Below are 21,328 nucleotides of genomic sequence, written 5' to 3' on the forward strand. Positions count from 1 at the left end.
GGAATATAGTTTTTATGTTTACGTATTGTTTAGTACGCTCAAATAAACTGTTGGTGCATTTTGTTGCATAGTCTGTATTTTTCTGTTTGACTTTGTATTCACTACACGGTTCGTATTGGTCAAGTTTTCGTGTCGAATCTGACTCAAAGAAACACTACTACGTCACATCTATATTCACAATTTACTTAATTGACAAATCCACGGTCTGACAGAGAGCTCTCTCCAAGTTAGCTGTGTTGTTTTTTGTAGTAACGTTATATCTACTGCTACTGACTGCAGCCGAGCCCACAGCGGAATATAGTGACCTGTTTTTATTATAACGCTGGTGAGGGGTGGCGTGATTTAGCTGCAGTTACTTTTTAAAAGCCACTCACAGTTGCTCTGGGGGGCGGAGAGTCTGCAAAGTGCTGCGCCGATTGGGGCGCTCGATCGGGGGAAGAGAGATGGCGTGCTTGTTGGAGGCCCCTCTCCGCATCAGTGTGCTGTCTGTGAGTGTCACTGTCATAGTTTCAAGTATGATTGTCAAATTTACAGTATGCGCACTCCAATAGTGAGTTGTTAATTTAATTTGATCAGTAATACAAGGACGCTAAGAGCAAGGGTTTATGTCTTCTGTTAGCCAGCAAGCTAAGTTAAAGGCTTTGCAACATGTAGCACTGTAGCGGTCCGCCTACATAGCTGACGATGAGAACGGTTTTTTATTCTGACTTCGCCCGGATGGGCGGGAACGTTCTGAAAATGTGAAGGGATGCATGCTGTTAATGTGTCCGTTCTGCCCGTCGGCGTATCAGGGAATTCAAATCAAACGAACGAAGTACCTGTCAGTGTCACTCGGAATGAGTTAGCAGCTAACTGCTAAGAGTGAGAGTGCTGTCACTGATATTCATTTAGCAAATAACCAAACACGATTACAATATTGCATAATGCACAGTGGAAATTAAATTGCAGGGATGGGCTTTTATTCCAACCATCTGATAATATGTGTCCTTCCCCACTGCATGTTGCTAATTATAATAGCAAACTTAACGTTGTTAAGCTAGCTAACATAGGTGCCCGAAGTAACGTTAGCTAACTACTAGCATACGGTTAAGCTAGCGAAGCTAACATAACTTACCTATTGCCTACTTTTTGAGGAGTTTCCGACTGGGTACAATTGACTTTGGCAGCAGTCGAAAGTCGAGCAATTAGTACGGTATAGTAATGTATTTTAGTAAGTGACACCAGCAGGCATTGGCTAAAGTTTATGTTTATTGGGTAGTGAAAACGAGCATACTAGGGATTTGTAATAGTGAAACGCCCCCACGTTAGGTACATGCAGAAGGGACACTTTGATTTATACCCTTTACACATTATAGTAGCTTATGTTTTATAAGACCGTCTTCACGTTATCAACATAAGGAGAAGCGTTCTTCTGTGTATTGTACTTGCATGATAAACACTGAAGCTAAAATATAAACAACATATTTGTGAAGACAGCTTTATGCAGGTACAGAATATGCCCTGTTATTGCGTGAAAGCACCAGAAAGTAATGGTTGCAGCATGTAATCAGTTCTGTAAGGATTGCTCCTCTAGGGTCATGTGGAAAGTTCTGGTTATAGCTGTCAGTGATATCAACAAAGTTTTTCTGCTGTCACATGGAGCCACTGGGTGCCATTACAGCTTTAAAGGACCCTGCCATGGATGCTGCTGTGTGTGTCAGTGTGCATGACTGGGTCCGTCAATGTCTGCAAGCAGTTAGACAGCATTCGTTAAAGTTAAATTAACAAAAATCAATCCTCTAAACTGTTGTTTAATGGCTGTTGTTTTTTGTAGTCCTTTAAATACTTGCTATTTTGAAATCTACAGAATATATTTACTGTGTGTCTGTGTGTGTGTGTGTGTGTGTGTGTGTGTGTGTGTGAGAGAGAGAGAGAGAGCTGGAGCAAGATCTACTCTCATTAACTTTCTAGCAAGCTAGTCTGAGCTGAAAAATGTAAATGTCACTGAATTATGTCACCAGTGTTTCTGTAATTATTGTCCTTATGCAGGAAGTCACTGCCACTAGTCGCCATTATGTTGACAGACTGTTCGACCCCGACCCACAGAAAGTGCTGCAGGGAGTCATGTAAGTTCAGCATATGTTACCTCTCCATACATTGTAGTAAAGTAAAAGTTTGTTTTTATTAATAAGCAGTCCTGTTCTGAAATCTGTTCAATTTGTCTTTCACATGTTGCTGATAAAAGTTCTTCTTTTGAATATCAGACATACACTTAATTCTGTAGAAAACATAACTGTTGTGGTTTTCTTCAGTGAGCATGGACTCTGTTTACATGCTCAGGCTTTCATGTGACGTCTATATCAAAATGCAATTCACTCCTCAGTTACACCTTGTATCCCTCTCACACTCGCACGCTCTCACTCTCACTCTCTGTCTAAACTGCAGTGACCTGGACTCTGCCTATTTCATAGTTATTTTTAACTTCTGAAGAGACTAGCTCTGGTTACGGCTTGTAGCGCTCCACTAGCGGAGCACCTGACTAATTTGACTGCCTGCTGTAGCAGTACTTTTCCACTAGCCTCACTCACCTGCTATTTGATATCATCTGGGGCCCTTGCAGAGCAGAGGAAACACTGCATGGGAAACTAAATGCAGTGAATACAAATGAATTGGCTCATTCTTCAAGACCTTGTGGTGCATCTGCTTGATGTAAACCCTCTGTTCCCCAATTTGGAAATGTGGGCCTGGCTGACCTCTGTGTGCCTGGTGTCTTTGTAAATTCTCAGATGATCTAGCTAATGACCTCAGCTATGCTGAAGACTCCCTCTGACAATCTGTGAACTGTCTGAGTACTATTAGCTTAATTTATATTAATAGGACACCACTGGGGGAAATGCATTTATAATTAAACAATATGTGCTGTACTTAAAGTATGTTTCTTATTTTTAGAATAAAAGTGCCTTTTTGTCTCACTTGTTGCAGAAGTATAGGTACCACTTTATAATAACCATCATTATTAAATGGTACATTTATAGAAAATGTGACATAACGAGTAGTAATCTGACAGTAACCAAACAGTGAAATACTTTATAAACCATTTCTTAAGCAATTGTAAAGGTTGATGAATATCAGTTGCAAATTTATAATGGCTATGCAAATAAGGTTTATAGATGAACTACACAGTATTGATAAACCATTTACAAAGAATTATAAACATCAATTGCAACTTTACGATGAGCAGTTGCTTAATAAGTTAAGTTAAAAGTTAAAAAGTTTGTTAATGTTGAAATAAATATTATCCCATGTTTGATTAACTATAAATTACCCTTTTATTAAGGATGGTTATTATAAAGTGTTGATAAAGTATAGGGACCGGAATACTTAACATGATGTTGTGTAACAGACATCACGATTCTACCCAACTTATAGTAGGGATGCACCGAAAATTCGGCCACCGAAAATTTTCGGCCGAAAATGACCCAAAAGTGCATTTTCGGTTTTCGGCCGAAAGACCTAAATCACCGAAACAACACGGCCGACACTTTTGATGACGCGAGCAAACAGCGCAGCCAGCGACTTGGCTGCTTACAGCGCAGATCACGAGCTCCCCGCGACATTCACTTCACACCAGTGGGTCTGAGTAGAAAACATTATCACAGTCCTTGCCCCCTTTGAGCAGCTAACTAAAGAGATCAGCTCCTCTGATGCATCTGTTGCAGACGTAATACCGTTAATTGCGGCACTAAAGCGCCTTCTAAGTAAAGAAGTTGAGATGGACCACAGGGTGAAAACAATGAAAAGTACACACTTAGAGTCTGTCAACAGATGTTTCACTGAGAGCTATGATTATCCTCTGCACTTCATCGCGACTGTACTTGATCCGCGTTATAAGGATCATTACTCGGATGTGGGAATAAAACAGCGCACACGAGAAATGATCCAGGCCGCGATGGATGCGGACAACCCGCTTGGAGACGGACCAGCGCACAGCGCAGGAGGAGAGCAGAGCGCCGAAAAAAGGACTCGTCTCTCTGCACCAGATGAGGGGCATGCGCCTTCGTTGTCTGATATGTTCAATGAGATCCTGCAAGAGAGTGCCCCAAACAATAGCTTCGGCTATATTAACGGCTTTATTAACCACCGACTCAGGCGATTCCGCCATTCTTATACTTTTAGATCTTATGGCTGTATTCGATACAGTTGACCATAGGATCCTCATCTCTCGCCTAGAGCAATGTGTTGGCATTAAAGGCACTGCTCTGGAATGGTTCAGGTCTTACCTGTCTGACAGAAGCTTTTCTGTCAACTTTCGTGACTATCTCTTCCTCAGCACCTCTTCCTTGTGGAGTCCCTCAGGGGTCTATTCTCGGACCTATTATGTTTTCCCTCTACCTTCTTCCCCTAGGGTCCATCTTCAGAAAATATGGCATCTCGTTTCACTGTTATGCGGATGACACTCAAATCTACCTGCCTTTGAAACGGAAGGATGAAAACTATCAAATTTTTGTTTGATTGTCTTACAGACATCAAAGCTTGGATAGCCTTAAATTTTCTAAACTTCAATGAATGTAAAACTGAAGTCCTGATTTTAGGACCTAGTGGTGCCCCTGATGCCCCTCTTATGCACCTGTGTTCCCTGCAACCATATGTTAGACCTGCTGTGAAAAATCTGGGTGTGATAAGGGACAGTGATTTTAAGTTGGACAAGCAGATTAACGCAGTGGTTAAATCTAGCTTTTTCCAGCTGAGGCTTTTCAAGCCATTTTATCTTTTCAAGACTTGAAAAGGATTATACATGCTTTTATCTCTTCCCGGCTTGACTATTGTAATGCCTTCTATGTTGGTGTTAGCCAGGCTTCCCTCTCTCGCTTGCAGTTGGCGCAAAATGCTGCAGCTCGTCTTTTAACTGTAACACGCAAGCGAGAGCAAATCTCACCCATACTGGCCTCCCTTCACTGGCTCCCTGTACGTTTTAGGATTGATTTTAATATTTTATTGTTTGCCTACAAAGCACTAAATGGGCTAGCTCCAGCCTACCTTACTGACCTTTTAAAACCTTATGTCCCATCAAGGTCACTCAGGTCTGCCGACCAGCTGATCTTGGTTGTACCAAGGTCAAAGCTGAAGCACAGGGGAGATTGTGCTTTTGCATCTGTGGCCCCCAAACTCTGGAACGAGCTGCCTTTAGATGTTAGGCTGGCTGGCCCCCTGACTGCCTGTTTTTAAATCTCGCCTCAAAACTCATTTTTATTCTTTGGCTTTTAATTCAGTATGAGAGTGGCCCCTGTCTGTCCTTGTGTCTGTCTTAACTGGTCTTTGTGTTTTTTACTATGTTAGCCATTTCAGTTTTATTGTACAGCACTTTGGTCAGCTGTTGTTGTTTTTAAATGTGATTTATAAATACATTTTGATTGATTGATTGATTGTAGGTACAGTGTTGTCAGTGAGCATCTGTGGCCCTAGAGCCCTGCACTGTTAACACTAGACAGCCCTTGTTGGCAGCTGAGTAAGTTTGAAGAATCGGCTGCGGAGCCCGTCGGTGAGAGACATCCGTCGGATTGGCTGTCCAGCCCAGCAAATCAGTGCGCAAGAAGAGAAACGGGAAAAGAAAGAGAAAGCCCCATGAGCCTGTCATTGCAATATCCATGATTTCACCCATGTAGTGCAGTTTCTCCTTATTCTTCGTCTTGCTCTTCGTCAGTGCCATTTGTAACTTTTTATCTGACACATTCTCAAATAGAATTGGCTATATTATTGAGAGTGGTGTGACAAAACTGCTTTATGGTAACAACCTTTTTATATACCTGCAGTTGGGAGTTGGGAGTTGGATACAGACTACTGCCACCTGATGGGACAGAGAGTTATTTCCTCTCTTGCAGGCACAGAATGTAGAAGCTAGCTGGCTGTCAGCTGTGCAGCTTTTTGGCTGAGACACTGATGACGTGCAACAGTCAAGTGCTGTTGTCGCTTATGTGATGTCGGTTCAGCGTGTCGTGTTGTTAAGTAGGTCATACTTAACAAAATATAAATATATAAAATAATATAAAAATAGGTGCTCATATTATTTATACCTAAAGTATGGATGCAAAATATGATTTTTTTTTTGAGCTGATACGATTACCGATAATTACCTGACTCTCATAGCCGATACTGATAAAATAACCGATAATAGAAACTTTTTTTTTTTTGCACAACTGAGTGCAAGAAAGGCTAAGATGTAGTAAGCAAAGATGGTTTACTTGATATTCCATAGCTGTGATAAGATTTTATGGTTAAACTTGAAGACTTTTTCCCTCTTAAGGTGAATTTATCTGTCCGATATGTGTTGTGCATCCCTAGCCTAAATTGTTTTTTTTTTGTTTTTTCTTAATTCCTAATTCCTAATTTGTTTAACCCCTTATTACCTAACTTCACATATTGTTCCTTTGTACCTTAATATGTACATGCTAAACTGTTAGACTGTTTGTACAAGAGATTACACTGTAAAGTGGAAAGAAATTAAGATGCATGCTGCCGGCCGTAATCTGAAGAATTACCATGTCGACTCTCCAACATTGTTAATGATAGCGAGTTACATTTGTCACATTTGCCTCAAATAGATTGTTATGGGTGATTTTGATCTTCTTTATCTGTTTTACTTCAGTGACATGAAGAATGCAGTCATAGGAAACAACAAACAGAAGGCCAATCTGATTGTCCTCGGAGCTGTGCCGAGGTACGTCTCTGCACAACCTTCTACTTCCAGTGCCTCTCACTTTGCCTTTGTTCCTACTTCTTATTTTCTGACAATTAAAAATTCTGTTCAAGTGTGCTCACTTTGTTCCGCACACTGGTGCTACATGGCACATTTTTGTTAAGTAGACGGTAAATTAAAAATTACAATGCCATTTAAAACAACCTGGAATAAAAATACAGCAGAACTGTTAAAGCTCAGGTGTTACTTCAGCATCATCTACCCTGCACCCGAGAGTAGAGCTGCGACAATTAATTGATCAGTCGTCAAATATTGGATTAATCGGCAACTATTTTGAATAGAGTGTAATTTATAATCAAGTTATCAGTTTGAGTAATTTTATTATAGAAAAAAAGTCAAAAATCTGTGATTCCATTTTCTGGTTTCTTTACTCCTCTGTGACAGTAAAATGTGTATCTTTGTATTGTGGACAAAACAAGACATTTGAGGACATCATCTGTTAACCTACAGATTAGTCTACTATGAAAATGTTCGTTAGTTGCAGCCCTACCTTACAGGTTACTTAACACCCTTTACAGTGCTCTTGCTTCAGTGTGTGTGTTTGATCGTTGGCTCCAGGTTACTGTACCTGCTGCAGCAGAGCTCGTCCAGTCTGGAGCTGCGGACAGAGTGTTCTGTGGTGCTAGGCAGCCTAGCCATGGGCACCGAGAACAACATCAAGTCCCTGGTGGACTGTCACATCATCCCTGCCCTTCTTCAAGGTTGGGGTGGTACACACACATACTCCTGCATGCAAATACTTCCTGCGGGGGACAACATCTTTGACTTGCAGAGACACACACCTATACAACACCTGTGTTTTGTGCTCATAGGTCTCCTGTGTCCGGACCTGATCTTCATTGAAGCTTGTCTTAGATGTCTCAGAACGGTCTTCATAAGTCCAGTCACCCCTGTGCAGCTGCTCTATACTGTAGGTTATCTTGTACATATTCTGCCATGTATATACATAAGCACCAGTACGATTTTGGATATAACTTGTCTGATTAGCAAGCACACTGGGTGCAGGGTACCAGTCTCCATGTTTCTGTAATTAGCCACATGTAGTGTCATTATACCACTCAAGGGACAACTTGTAAGATATGGCCCGAATTTTAGTTTAAAACATTCAAAAAATGAACTTACATTATCAACAGAGTGTAAGAAACAGCAGTGTCGGCATTATATGAAAGACATCTTTGTACTAGCAAGCTAACCTGTTATCCCAGACCCGTTATGTCTCTTAATATAACCAAAGGGGATTTGTCTGATGTCTCAGCCCATGTAGTTTCAGCAGGGTGATGTAAAAGTGGCACGTTAATAATAAGATACAAATTAAACTCTCAAAATGTCAAAGGAAATGTTTTTTTACACCTATTTTCCTTACTAAACAAAAAAATACAACCGTACACCTTCTGAATTCAAGTTTCTCGTTAACTCATCATAAAACACACTTCATTTAAACTCGACCTAAACTAAATAAATCTCACCAAACACTTTTGGTTTGTCTTTACACAATCACCTCTGTGAATTGAGGATTTATTTCAATTAAATCAGAGTAAGATGTGAAAATATTCCAGCTCTGCCTGCTGCTGATGCCGACTCTCTCTCCCTCCTTTCTGTCCCCCCAATAGTTTTTGGAGCTACCTTCTTACAAATGACACTTTTAAATGTAATTATCACAAAACACATGCGTCAACAGTCTGAAATATTAAGATCTGACAAAACAATGGAGAAGTCTGTGTAGTACACGAATAAAAACGTAAAGCTGCATTAATGAATTTTGGTCACCTGTTGGCCAAGACTCAGCCGTTCAGTCAATGTGCAAGCTGTGAAACCAAAGCATTAGCTAAAAGAGACAGTTTCAGTTTTACTAGTTTCAGTAGATTCTTGTCTTTATGGTACAGTGAACCACCCTTCCACATTACACAATCAAAACCGTAATGATAATAGCAAAAATATTGAATAATATAGATCTTATTGCATAAATTACATGTCCAAGTGTTTGCTGCGGCATTTGAAACAAACAAATACAGGTACATGTAGGCTGTAATAGTGCTGCTATTGATGTTTCAGACAAACAGTTCAGTGTACCTCTAATGAATATTATTGCTATTATTATAAGGTCAATTCTAAACATTCCCATCTTGAAATTATGTGAAACTACACTGTATATGTTCATGGTTTTTATAGGACTCCACTGTGATTCCTCATCTAATGTCTCTACTGAGCCGCTCACAGAGAACCCAGGAGTACATCACACAGATCTTCTCCCACTGTTGTAAGGTATTTGTTGGTATTTGTTCACACACAAACACAGTGCCACAAACACGGAGTCCATCACACTTGTAGCCAGACCAAGATTGATTGTTGATGGGACATTTGTTGTGTCCAGACCCCAGAGCACCAGACGGTTCTTTTCAACCACGGCGCCATCCAGAACATTGCTCCTCTACTTATCTCACCCTCTTATAAGGTATATGACTATCTCTCTGTAAGCATATGCATTTGCCCAATTCAATGATGCAACCATTCCGTCCTAGGACTAATTTACCTGTGTTTATATTTTCCTTTCAACCCCATTGGCTCTCCAGGTCCGGATGCAGGCGTTAAAGTGTTTCTCAGTCCTGGCCTATGAGAACACTCAGGTCTCCATGACACTGGTGAATGGTGAGGATTTCTCTCTCCTCTCCTCTCCTCTACTCTACTCTACTCTACTCTCATGAGCTTTACTTTTAAACCCATCCATCTTTTGTTTTTGTTGCCAGTGCTGGTGGATGGTGAGCTGCTCTCTCAGGTATTTGTCAGAATGATGCAAAGGGATCAACCCATTGAAATGCAGCTAACAGCAGCCAAATGGTGAGTGACATAAAACCATATTGAGGATATATGCATATATTTTTCTATAAACTTTTTCCTTGAATGTGACCTCTTTCTCTCCCAGTCTAACTTACATGTGTCGAGCGGGTGCTATCAGGACAGATGATGGCTGCATAGTCCTAAAGGTTAGCCCTGTCTGAGACCGCTGTGTATATATATCTATATGATATTGTATCAGTGGCACTTCTTTAATACAAGTTCATGTGACTTCCTGTTTTTCATCCAGACTCTGCCGTGCCTCGTGCGGATGTGCAGTAAAGAGCATTTGCTTGAAGAGAGGGTGGAGGGTGCAGAGACGCTGGCCTACCTGATGGAGCCCGACGTGGAGCTGCAGAGGATCGCAAGCACCACCGACCACTTGGTGGCAATGTTGGCTGACTACTTCAAATACCCCAGCTCTGTGTCTGCCATCACTGACATCAAGAGGGTGGGTCAGTGGGCCTGAGCGGGACCATTTCATGTGATAGTATTTTAGCCAGGTGAAGAGGGGCAGGTGTTTAATGTATGTGATTGGGCTGTACTGTTAGACTCAGAAGACTAAGAGTCTACATACATGTTATGCCATGGCCATATACATGACTTACAAAGTTGTCAGATTGCTGTACTGTTGAAACAACACAACTTTCTGTCTTGTAATCGGGACAAACGCATAGAGGCATGATAAGACTGGGTTCAGAGAGGAGGGTCTGCCCTCATTGGCTGTAGCTCGTTCCAGGCTTCCTGAACCAGACAGCATTTAAATAATAATAATAATATGTTTTTTTATATAGCAACTTTCAAGAGCAGAACGTCACAAAGTGCTTCACAACACAGAAAAACACAGACAACTAAACAAAACAAACAAACAAAAATGTCAACCAAATGTTTAGCCTGCTCGATCTCCAGCAAGCGTTTGCCACATGTTGGTGAGTTGTTGGTGTGCTCCTGGATTGTTTCTTTGACAAAAAGCTGCAGATCAGAGGCAAGTTGATGCTCAACTGTTAAACCATCTCTAAAACCCACCGGTGACTGGAGAGTCAGGGCCAGAATCCTGGAGCTTAAACTTCACTATGTGGCTGTACTTTGAGCTAAATGCTAATGGAAGCATGCTAAGATGCACACAGTGACAATGCTAATATAGTGATGTTAAGCAGACCAAATTTTTACCATGTTCACAATGTTGGATGATGTTATTAGCATGCATTAACAATCATTAGGTTCACAGATATTAAGACAAAGTTTCAGTAAACCAAAGTATTGGACTTCTTGTAACTTTGACCTGATTGTGACGCTTAAGGAAAACCCAGAGGATCACCAAGTGATTGCAGTTTATCCTGAGATGGTCTTGAATGTGTGTAGCAAATTCCATGGCATCAGTTTCACTCAAAACCACATTTGGCAACCTCCAAGGTGGTGTGGCAAAGAAGTCAGGAGATCATTAAAATCTGTAGCTTTCATCCTTTGGGGATCCTGGATGACTGTACATTTCATGGAAATCCATCCAATAGTTGTTAAGATATTTCAGTATGGACCAAAGTGGCAGAAAGACAAACTGAACATGAACACTGAGCCAAGCAACTAGCATGGCTAAAAATGATAATCACAATTATTCTAAGGCAAAGATTGTTTTGCTCAGACCTTCTGATGGCACTTTGGCCAGTGTGCTACCATAATCAGCTATGACTAGATAAACTTTCAGTGTTTAAGTTATCATCATTTTTGTGAAAAAGTTCCATCACCTGCTGACATTTTGCACCACTTCACTTTCTGTCCACTCTGTCATTTGCAGCTGGATCATGACCTGAAGCATGCACATGAGCTGAGACAAGCTGCTTTCAAACTTTATGCCTCACTAGGCTCCAACGATGAGGACATCCGCAAAAAGGTGACCTTCCCTCCCATGTATTTTAGTTTGCAACTATAATTGTGCGCGTACATTTGGGCTGCAAAAAATCCAAATTGTAAAAGCAGCAATTTTTTGAGAAAGGTCAAATGCGTGACCATACAGCATTATAATGAAGTATGGTAGTACTGCACTACGGAAGCCCTAAAGGGCCATGCATTCATACATTTTATTTCCTCCGTTTTCCCGTGATAACGAGTTAATTTCATTTGTTTTCTCGAGATCTCGAGTTATTATCTCGGAATAACAACTGCCGTTTTCCCGAGATAACGGGATAATTTTCTCAAGATCTCGAGATAACGAAACTTTGTTTCAACGATGGTGTAGTATATTAAATCATTGCAGGAAACATCATTCAGTGTAGCAATGTCAGAAGAGCAGGAGCATATCGATCACCGCATCACATATCTTTTCAATCAAGGCCTGACACAGGCTGAAATAGCATTATGCCTTGCTATTACAGATAATACACATTAGTGTGCGTAATAAAAAGACGGTTAGCAAGGCTTCAGCTATATCGGCGGCGCAATCTAAGTGAGCCTGATGTCGTCGTTAACTACATAGCTGACCAGCTACGAGGTCCCGGGCGTCTCCATAATCTCAGGCCTATCATATCACAGTCATTATCTCGAGATCTTGAATTAATTATATCGTTATCTCGGGAAAACAAAGTTTCGTTATATCGAGATCTCAAGAAAATTATCCCGTTATCTCGGGAAAACAAAGTTTCGTTATATCGAGATCTCGAGAAAATTATCCAGTTATCTCGGGAAAACGGCAGGTTTTCTCGATATCTCGAGTTATTATCTCGAAATAACAACTGCCGAGATAATAACTTGAGATCTCGAGAAAACAAATGAAATTAACTCGTTATCACGGGAAAACGGAGGAAATAAAATGTATGAATGCATGGCCCTTTAGGGCTTCCGTACATCCCACTATTCCTGAATAATCTTGCAATCATATTGTCTGCCATGATAATTGCATATGAATCGTGCAGCCCTAGCATACATGTTTTTTGTTTCTAATGAATATTCCCCTTTTTTCTCTTTAGATCACAGAGACAGAGAACATGATGGACAGGATAGTCAGTGGTCTATCAGAGTCCAGCATTAAAGTCCGTTTGGCAGCTGTCAGGTATGATGTGAAGCGAGTCTCATGCTCTGCTCTGGCTTCCCTACCTGATGATGACACTTGCACTGACATGACTTGTGAATTGTTCCATTATAAGTTCCTTCTAGTCGCTGTACCAAGATTTAACTGACGTGTGAAATGAAATAAAGTTCTACAAAATTTGATCAGCATTGATTTTACATTTAACTTTAACTGTGCTGTAATGGCTTTCCTCTGAATGTCTTAATAACTGTGTTTTAACTTTTTCATTTGTATTTTTTTTTTTCAAATTTTAAGATGATATCAAATCTGGATGATACATCAAACCAAACTTTTAACTGGTTGAATTGAATAAATAAAGGTTGATTCAAGAAATATGCAGCTGTAACTAAACTCCGCTTGTGTTTGTGTGTGTCCAATCATAATTGTTCTTCTGTCCAGGTGTCTTCACAGTCTTTCGCGGTCGGTGCAGCAGCTGAGGACCAGCTTCCATGACCACGCGGTGTGGAAACCCCTCATGAAGGTCAGTAGTGTTTGAATGAAACTAGTTTTTGTGAGTGCATAGAGCAAAGTACCTCTTTACATGTTTGTAGGGGAAGAGATTGTATTTGGATACCACATATTTCTGCATACTGTATCTGCAGGTATTTGAATGTTAAAAATGAAAGCATACTGATTAACATGGTGTGTTGCTGTATGTAGCTGTTGCAGAACGCACCAGATGAAGTCCTGGTCATGGCCTCCTCTACACTATGCAATCTATTGCTGGAGTTCTCACCTAGCAAAGAGGTACACACTCACACAGACTTATAATTACATGTAACACAACAAACAGAATTGATTTTATCACTTGTAAATTGAGAACATTTGATTCTTGTTGATCTACAGCCCATCCTGGAGTCAGGGGTGATTGAATTACTATGCAGTCTGACCCAGAGTGACAGTCCTGCACTGAGGGTCAATGGGATCTGGGCCCTGATGGTAAGAAGATGAGTTTACACTTTTTACACTTGTAGGCTTCTTACAACTATCAAAACCCTGGGAAGTGAATTGAATCTGTGCTTTCCAACACTGTACAAGTTTGGATATAATGAAACAGATTTCTTTCTGGTTCTTTGCTATGTACTACCAAACTGTGTATTAAGTTATACGTATAAGGTTGCAGTTTTACATTTGTGTAACATTGTGCCATATTTGTGTGTGTTAAGAACATGGCGTTCCAGGCAGATCAGAAGGTGAAGGGAGAGATTGTTCGGTGTTTGGGGACAGAACAGTTGTTCCGCTTGCTATCGGACCCCGACACCAATGTGCTGATGAAGACCCTCGGTTTGCTGCGCAATCTGCTGTCAACACGCCCAGTGAGAGACACACACATACTCACAACATTATTAATATACAGTAAATATTTACATTAGTGCTGCCTTGTGTCAGTACTGTATGGACAATCCGCTGGAAAAGTAAGGATTTAATAGACTTGAATGAATGAGTGTACTGACCATCGAATTGCAAGAATATTAGTGTCTTGGTAGATGTGATATTAATCTGACTTTAATATGTGTTAAAGCAACATGATGTAACTTTTTTACCTTAAAATAACAGCTTCAAAATCATTTTGATGGTGCAGTGTCTTGTAATGGGGTGAATAGTGTCGCTTGTTTCTGCACTATGTAACTTCAGTGAGAGGGTAGCATCACAGTGTTACATACATGTTTACTTGTATGTTTACAACATACAAGTTTTTGACACATAACATTGTTCTGATATAATTGTTTTGTTTGTAGTTAGCACCTACATATATCTGACACATTTTACAGGATTTGTATTTATCACAATGGTGTTGCCAATTTCTACATAATGTTGCTTTAAAGGAGCATTATGTAAGATATAGCCAGAATTTTCGTTTAAAAGATTCAAAATGATCAATTATCATAATTAACATTATCAGTGTAAAGAAACAATAGTGTTGCTGTTACATCAAAGACATCTATGTACTGCGTTGCAGAGGACAACGGCTTTGTACAAGAGGCAGTGTTTCCCACACATATATTTTACTTGGCCGACCCACCCAGGTATATTTGGCAACCCAGTTTAGCATTTTATAGTTTTATTTTCCTCTCCATCTGAGAGAACGACGCCATCCTCATTCGGTTAGTAATGGCGCTGCTTGTGATTCGACCTCTCCTACTTAATATAGGCCTACTTATACCATTGTTTTTGCCCCTGCCACAAATACACAGCCATTCTGCGGGGAACACTGAGAGGTCACAGCCCCTGTAGTCTCAGCTGGGAGCTGTCAGCTTTTATTGGAATAAATGAACAAAATAAACTTCATAAACGGAAGATAAAACTGTAAACATTCTGAATTCAAGTTTCCTCTCTTTTACTGAACTAAGACGACCTTAATTGCCTCATTAACTCATCCTCAATCCTCAATTCACTAAGATGTGAAAATATCCTGGCTTTACATGCTGTATTCAGCTGCTGCTGATATCTGACTGTCTCTCGCTCCTCTCCCACTGGACGCCCTCTTCATGTCTCTGCCTGTGGTGTCTTCTAGTCCCCAGAGTCACAATCCTGGCACTTTTGGCTGCGCTGAGTCAAACTGTGCCGTTGTGGTTTGTTTTTCCATTACCAGTTTAACCCTGAAAAGTTGAGCCAAGCCACTCCCGAGATCAACGTCTCCAGAGTGGTTTCAAAGCGTGGGGACATCTCACGACTGTGGCCAACCCATTATGACCCCCGTTACCCCCTCAAACAGGAGTGTGTTGCAAAACACAGCTCATGTCTGTGCAGAAGACCAGAGAGAAAGACGTTTTTAAATGTCTCTGTTCAGCTCCCAGCAATTATGTAGCGTCTTACTTAATATCTGTGGTTTGAAATGTAGGTTTTCTCCAGTGTCCATGTTTGTACTTTCAGACTTCTGCTGTATTTTACTGTTTCATCATGTTCACTTTCAAGGTGAGGAAGAGTAATTACAGCTGCTTCCTTGCCCACTACTCAAGACAAGCACGTCATCAGTAAAGATATGTAATGTACAGTAATGTAATGGAAATGCAAATCCCTGTCGAGTCAAAGCGAGTCAAGCAGAGCCAGCACGTGTATGGAAAAGCCCCACTGGTCAGAGTTGCTGTAAATCACCTCCAAACTGTCTTCAAACTGATGATCATGCTCACTCAGTCTGCCAAATCCAGTTGAGCTGAACCCCATTGGTGACTCCCTGTGATCTGAGGTGTTGGTTATGGCAAACTTTAGGGCAACTGGCTCTACGGCTACCTGAGCCATGAGCTAATTAGCTATTCGTAGCTAGCTACAGCCAAGGATAGCTAGCAAAGAGCAGCAGTTGTCGGATACTCAGGTGATATGCTGGCCACTATAGTTTTAGTGCTACCTATGAATTCTGGCCATATTTTAAAATGACACCTTTAAACAACATTGTAGTGCAGTGTATACTGCTCAGAATGTAGTCAGTGACCGGCCCAGAGGCACTGTACAAATCCATCTCATATAAAACATTCTACAGCAGTGTGCACAAACAAAGCACCCTAAGGAGCAAATGAGCACTCTTTCCAGTGCTGTCACAGGTCTGAGTGTAGACAGTCTCGGTCTGCAGGTTGCTTCTAGAGCTGTTCTGTTCAGTACTGCGGTCAGAGATGTTCTATGGGGACCTTAATGGCATGGCATAGAAAATGTGTAGTAATACACCTGAGCACCAACCTTGAATGCTGCCTACCTTCTTACCTACTCTGCAGATATTAAAACACCGGTATGAGCTTTTTTTTTGCATAAAATCTCCAGAAATCTACAGCATGCATACTGATTCTCTCCTGCTTACTCTCCTTTCTTAACTGTCATGATGTCAGCACATAGACCAGATCATGAGTTCTCATGGGAAGCAGATAATGCAGGCAGTGACCCTCATCCTGGAAGCAGAGCACAGTATAGAGGTCAAAGAACAGGTGAGCTCGCTCTCTGCTTATGCTTGCAAATGCTTACAAATGATTGTCATACAGAATTCATCCTCCAGCTACATGAAAAGCCTGCATTGCAGAGTAGTTTTAACATTCTGCAGGTGCGATGATACGCTGTCCACCTGCGGTCAGTCTTTATTCAGTTAGGCATGTTCAGTGGTGCAGTGCTGTCTGTTGAGCTAGAAGCTCATCAGAAAGAATTTGTTGGCAATTTAGATTTTTTTTGGTGATCAGATAGCAGCAGTGACGTAACACAATTGTCTTATCTGTCAGACACTGTGCATCCTAGCCAACATCGCCGATGGCAACACAGCCAAGGAACTCATTATGACCAATGACGACATGCTCCAGAAAATCAAATACTACATGGTACTGTATAAAACACCATCTACTGTCCCTCACCCTTGTTCTCATTTATTCGATCACACTGTTTGTTGTGTTATTTACTAGTTAAACATCTCATTGAGACCATGTGACCTTTTGTTTTGTTTTTCCTCACTTTGTCTGACTTTTGCTGTTCCCACAGGGGCATTCGAATGTGAAACTGCAGCTCGCTGCCACCTTCTGTATCTCAAACCTTATCTGGAATGAAGAAGACGGTAAGGGACACACCAAACAAGTGGGAGGAGGCTGAGAGGAAAGCTGAAGTTTTGTCATGTCTGATGAAACGTAGGTCTGGTGTGTTCACATTACAGCGTATTCACGTTAGCGCTGGCATAGCAGTGGCCAGAGGCTTTATGTGTTCTGGTTTTCCATCTATCCATCCTATTTTTGAACACAGAATCTCTGGCCTTGAGGGAATTTCTTCAAATTTCACAACCACTTGGACTTGAGGATAACTGATTCAGTTTTGGTTGTCAAAGGTCACTATGACCAATCAAAACACATTTTGAGCATGACCCAAGAGTTCATATGCCAGATAGGAAAACGTGTGACATTATAATGTTCTGCAAAAACACTTTTCTCACCATTATTCACCACCATAACTCGGTAACAGAGGGGGAGATTCTGACCATATTTCACATTTAGTCAGATACTCAGTGTTTCGTGAGACTAAAGTGTGTGTGACCTTGGACCCTCTAAGGGACAATGTACACATTTTAAAGTTAAATGTATCAATCTGGTGCACTTTGAGAAAAATTAAGAGGCTATCTCACAAATAACATGACCATAAAATGAGAAACTGTGGAGAATATAAAATGTAGAAAAAAATCAAATATACAGTACTACAACACTAAGCTTTGGCTCTACTGCCAGCTGATTAGTCCAGTCCTCACAATTCACTCTACTGCACAGCTCTGGCTATACAATGTTAACACAAGCCTATAAGCTATAGTCAAAAGTCAATATGAATCTATTGCTTTTAATCTTGCAGCCTATTAGTCCTGACCTGTAACTAAACAGTGCCTGAGAGACCAGATAATCGTTTTTTAAAATTTGAGTGCCATCTTGACTATATATTGACAAGATTACAAGACAGACAAACAGACTGGAGAGAGATTGACTACAAGCTAGTAGTGCCCAGTAGTGTGTGGCTCACCAGAGTCTCCTTAATTAATGCTGAATGTAGAGATCTGTGCTGCAGGTTCAACATGTGTGTGAAGCATCCACGTTTTAGAATTTGTAGCTTCTTTGTGTTCTATCAGAATCAGATCTATTGATCAAAATGTGAACACATACAAGGAATTTGACCTTTTTTTTGGTTTCCCTCTATGAACTTACACACTAATAGACATACAGCAGAAGTCCAGCACAGGCTTGTGGGTTTTGCTGATATAGATTTTCAGGTGATTGTTGCACCATGTGATGAAGCTCTCCATCAGTCCTCTGTACTTCTCCATAAAAAGTCTCTCAGTGAGGACAGCATGTTTCTCTCAGGAATTTATTCACTTGAATAATATATGTCAGTATTGTGTGCTATTTCTCCCAAAAAACACACTTAATACCTTTTACTAAAAGGGGAATTATTTTATTTTTAAACCTGCACATTATATTTACATGACTTTACCAAAAGTTTAGGACATCGGTCCAGTAAATTGCCTCACCTGACAGGCTGATGTTGTCCAAGTGTTTGACAAAATCACAGAAATGATTCCTACGGAGATTGACCTTTGTGTTATATAAGAAGATCCTTTTTGTCACCACAAACACAAGTCTCATTCAAGGAGAAAGATTGCTTTGACAACTCAGGTGAGGTGAGTTGTTGCAGGAAGACGACGATGGAAATGTGAGTCAGAGTTGGAGAGTGGAGTATGGGCTTTATCTAGAGGGACTGCCAGCACGACTTTAGTCTCAGTCATGGCTGAATATTTAACTGATTTTGACAGTCTAGATGAGGCAACAAGCTTGAGCGAGACTTCTTCATTAACAAGACTTGGATATTATTACACAAAAACGTCTGCCTGTCGGAATTGTTTCTGTAATGTTAACCACAACCTCAGCTTGTCAGTGGCAAAAAACAAGCACTTTTAGAGGACGCAACTTTGACAGTTGGAGTTGCCACAAACACATTACACATTACATTGCAGCTGTATTGCGGCTGCCAGGTGAGGCAATCGACTGGACCGATTCCAAAACTTTTAGTAAGCATGAATTATTTGCACACCAAAACATGTAAATGTAGTGTCCAGGTTTAAAAATACCGGAATTCCACTTTAAAGTGCTTCAGTCTTAAACTTATTATTGTACTGTTCTGGACATTCAGAAACACAATGAGTTTTTCATTTATTTTTTGGTTAAAGCAGTGGTCAACAGTGATTGGCTGCGCCCACAGAGGTCAGCACAGCTAAGGTCAAAGTTCAACAAATGTGAGCTTTTGGACCCCCACTCCACTCAACACATGATTGAAATCTGCACAGAGTTGGAGCAAAAACACTTTAAACACAATGATGAATGAGGCGTTCGCAAAAAAGCTGTTTTTCCACAGCACTGTATCAATACTTGAGAGTGACAATAGTTGAGATACTGTTTCTCAACCATTCATATTTACAACTCTCAAAAAGATGGTGTGGCTTCTGCTCTGGATGATGATGAGATATATGTTTCAGAGGCAAACTGAACTCTACAAAACACTAACCCTTTTGAACTCCAATCATTTAGCACAAAGTTTAAATGGGACTTAAGATGTTTGCAGACACTAGGAAATGTTGGAATGACTGAATTTTCTCATCTGCTTTCATATGTGTTCTCAGGTTCTCAGGAGCGTCAGGACAAGTTGAGGGAGATGGGCTTCGTGGACATCCTGCACAAACTCACCCAGGCCTCTGACCCCAACCTCAGTGACAGGTGAGTCAGAAAAGTGAATCATAAAACACATAAGATTCTCATTTTTCAAATTGCTGAGAAGGGTGGACTGATTGTGTGTGTCTGTCAGGGCGAAGACGGCGATGCAGCAGTACCTAGCATGACTACAGAGGAGAGAGATGCCCTACTGCCAGCCTAACTAACAATCGCCAGGAGGACGCCTGCCATTGGTCCTTTTGTTTCTCGTTTTGTTTATTGTCGAGGCTTGTTTTGTTGCACAAAGACACCTTTTTTGGACCTGTGGCTGGCCTCCCTTCACCTCCCACCCACCACCCAAAACTACCACCTCAGCCAAGCCTCAACAGTTTTGTTCCCTCCAAACCTCATCTTGGAGACTCTGAGACCGCGGTTGTCGGGAAATCAATGAAGTGATTTTTTTTTTTCCTTTGGGACTTTGTGATTTGAGATTTGTGTTTTGTTTTTTTTTTTCTTTTGGAGTGCAGCAGCCTGAAACCAGCGCCACCTTGGTGCTTTTGGACTCCCGGTGGTGGAGATTGTGGTCTCAGAGCACCGGACTGTAAGGTTTGATACAAGATCCGGGCTGTTGGACAGCAAAGCTTCCCAGTTTTATTTTTAAAATTTTTAAATAATATTACTCTTAATATTAATGTTTCCTTTAAAGGCATCACAAGCAAGGACACATTTGGAAAAACACAGACTGCCTATTTTGAAATGGGTGTTTTCTTTTTTGTGGATACATACCTCGTAAATATATAAATATATATAAATATAAACATAAATATATATTTTTGGATTTTTATTTTTCCCTGACCCTCTATTTGTTTTCGTTCATTCTCTCTGAACCATGATTCTTAGCACAGTAGGGTGAATCCACTGCAGTCTGAATCGGTATGTATATGACGGTGAACATGGTCTATACAGGAGAATAAGGAAAAGAAATGTAATTTCCCACAATGTTTTTTTTTCCCTCACTGTTGTGGTTCTGCGTGCACTGGAGCCTGTCACTTCTGTCCAATATCCTTATGATCCCAATGGGAAATGTAGTTCCAGAGTGCTCACTCTGACCTGCCCAGTTACTAATTAACAGGCATGAGTACACAGAACACCAGAGATGGGAGGAATCATGTATCCTCACACCTCTATTGAATAAGATTTAATGTCTGTTGCTGTTTTTTGCAGCCCCCTCCTTCTGTGTCTGTTTGTCAAAAGGGATAAATGAAAGCTCCTGGGTTTCTTTCCTATGATGTGTTTTGAGAAGCGAGCGAGGACAGAGTAGATGTAAGGAATAAAGGAAGAACAATTTGAGACTGGCCCCTGGAGGGTAGGGCACAAAAAGTGCACCCACTGCAGCAGAAACAAGTGCTACATTGTGTTTGATCCCTCTATCATATAATTTCTTCTCCCATCAGGATATTTCTAGAGTGTTGTTCCCTGACATTTCAAACCTTATGGATCTCTGATAGAATGAATGTTACCATTGGAAAATATATGCAGACCTGAAGAAGGATTTCC

The 21,328-nt window shown here is 40.8% G+C and overlaps 1 protein-coding gene across 1 annotated transcript; it reads left to right on the forward strand.

Moving 5' to 3' along the window:
* The first annotated feature begins 189 nt into the window (after nt 1-189).
* Nucleotides 190-21,323, forward strand: armc8 (armadillo repeat containing 8). Its single transcript, XM_084362736.1, has 22 exons — nt 190-488; nt 2,029-2,105; nt 6,623-6,694; nt 7,292-7,434; nt 7,546-7,643; nt 8,903-8,995; nt 9,105-9,185; nt 9,304-9,379; nt 9,478-9,568; nt 9,654-9,714; nt 9,816-10,016; nt 11,358-11,453; nt 12,526-12,608; nt 13,026-13,107; nt 13,287-13,373; nt 13,473-13,565; nt 13,793-13,942; nt 16,445-16,540; nt 16,826-16,921; nt 17,079-17,151; nt 19,744-19,837; nt 19,926-21,323. Exons 1-22 carry the CDS (start codon nt 444-446, stop codon nt 19,957-19,959), a joined length of 2,022 nt encoding a protein of 673 aa, XP_084218862.1. The 5' UTR covers nt 190-443; the 3' UTR covers nt 19,960-21,323.
* Nucleotides 21,324-21,328: the final 5 nt, after the last annotated feature.

Source organism: Pagrus pagrus, assembly GCF_965226575.1.
Source record: "Pagrus pagrus genome assembly, chromosome: 9".
Classification (NCBI taxonomy): Eukaryota; Metazoa; Chordata; class Actinopteri; order Spariformes; family Sparidae; genus Pagrus; species Pagrus pagrus.

What these genes read in the sequence shown, in the direction of transcription:
- armc8 (XM_084362736.1), top strand. Translation starts at nt 444, where the DNA reads ATGGCGTGCTTGTTGGAGGCCCCTCTCCGCATCAGTGTGCTGTCT. An exon ending in TGTGGAAACCCCTCATGAAG is followed by an intron (nt 13,108 to 13,286) that starts GTCAGTAGTGTT and finishes TGCTGTATGTAG; the next exon opens with CTGTTGCAGAACGCACCAGA. An exon ending in ATCTGCTGTCAACACGCCCA is followed by an intron (nt 13,943 to 16,444) that starts GTGAGAGACACA and finishes TCATGATGTCAG; the next exon opens with CACATAGACCAGATCATGAG.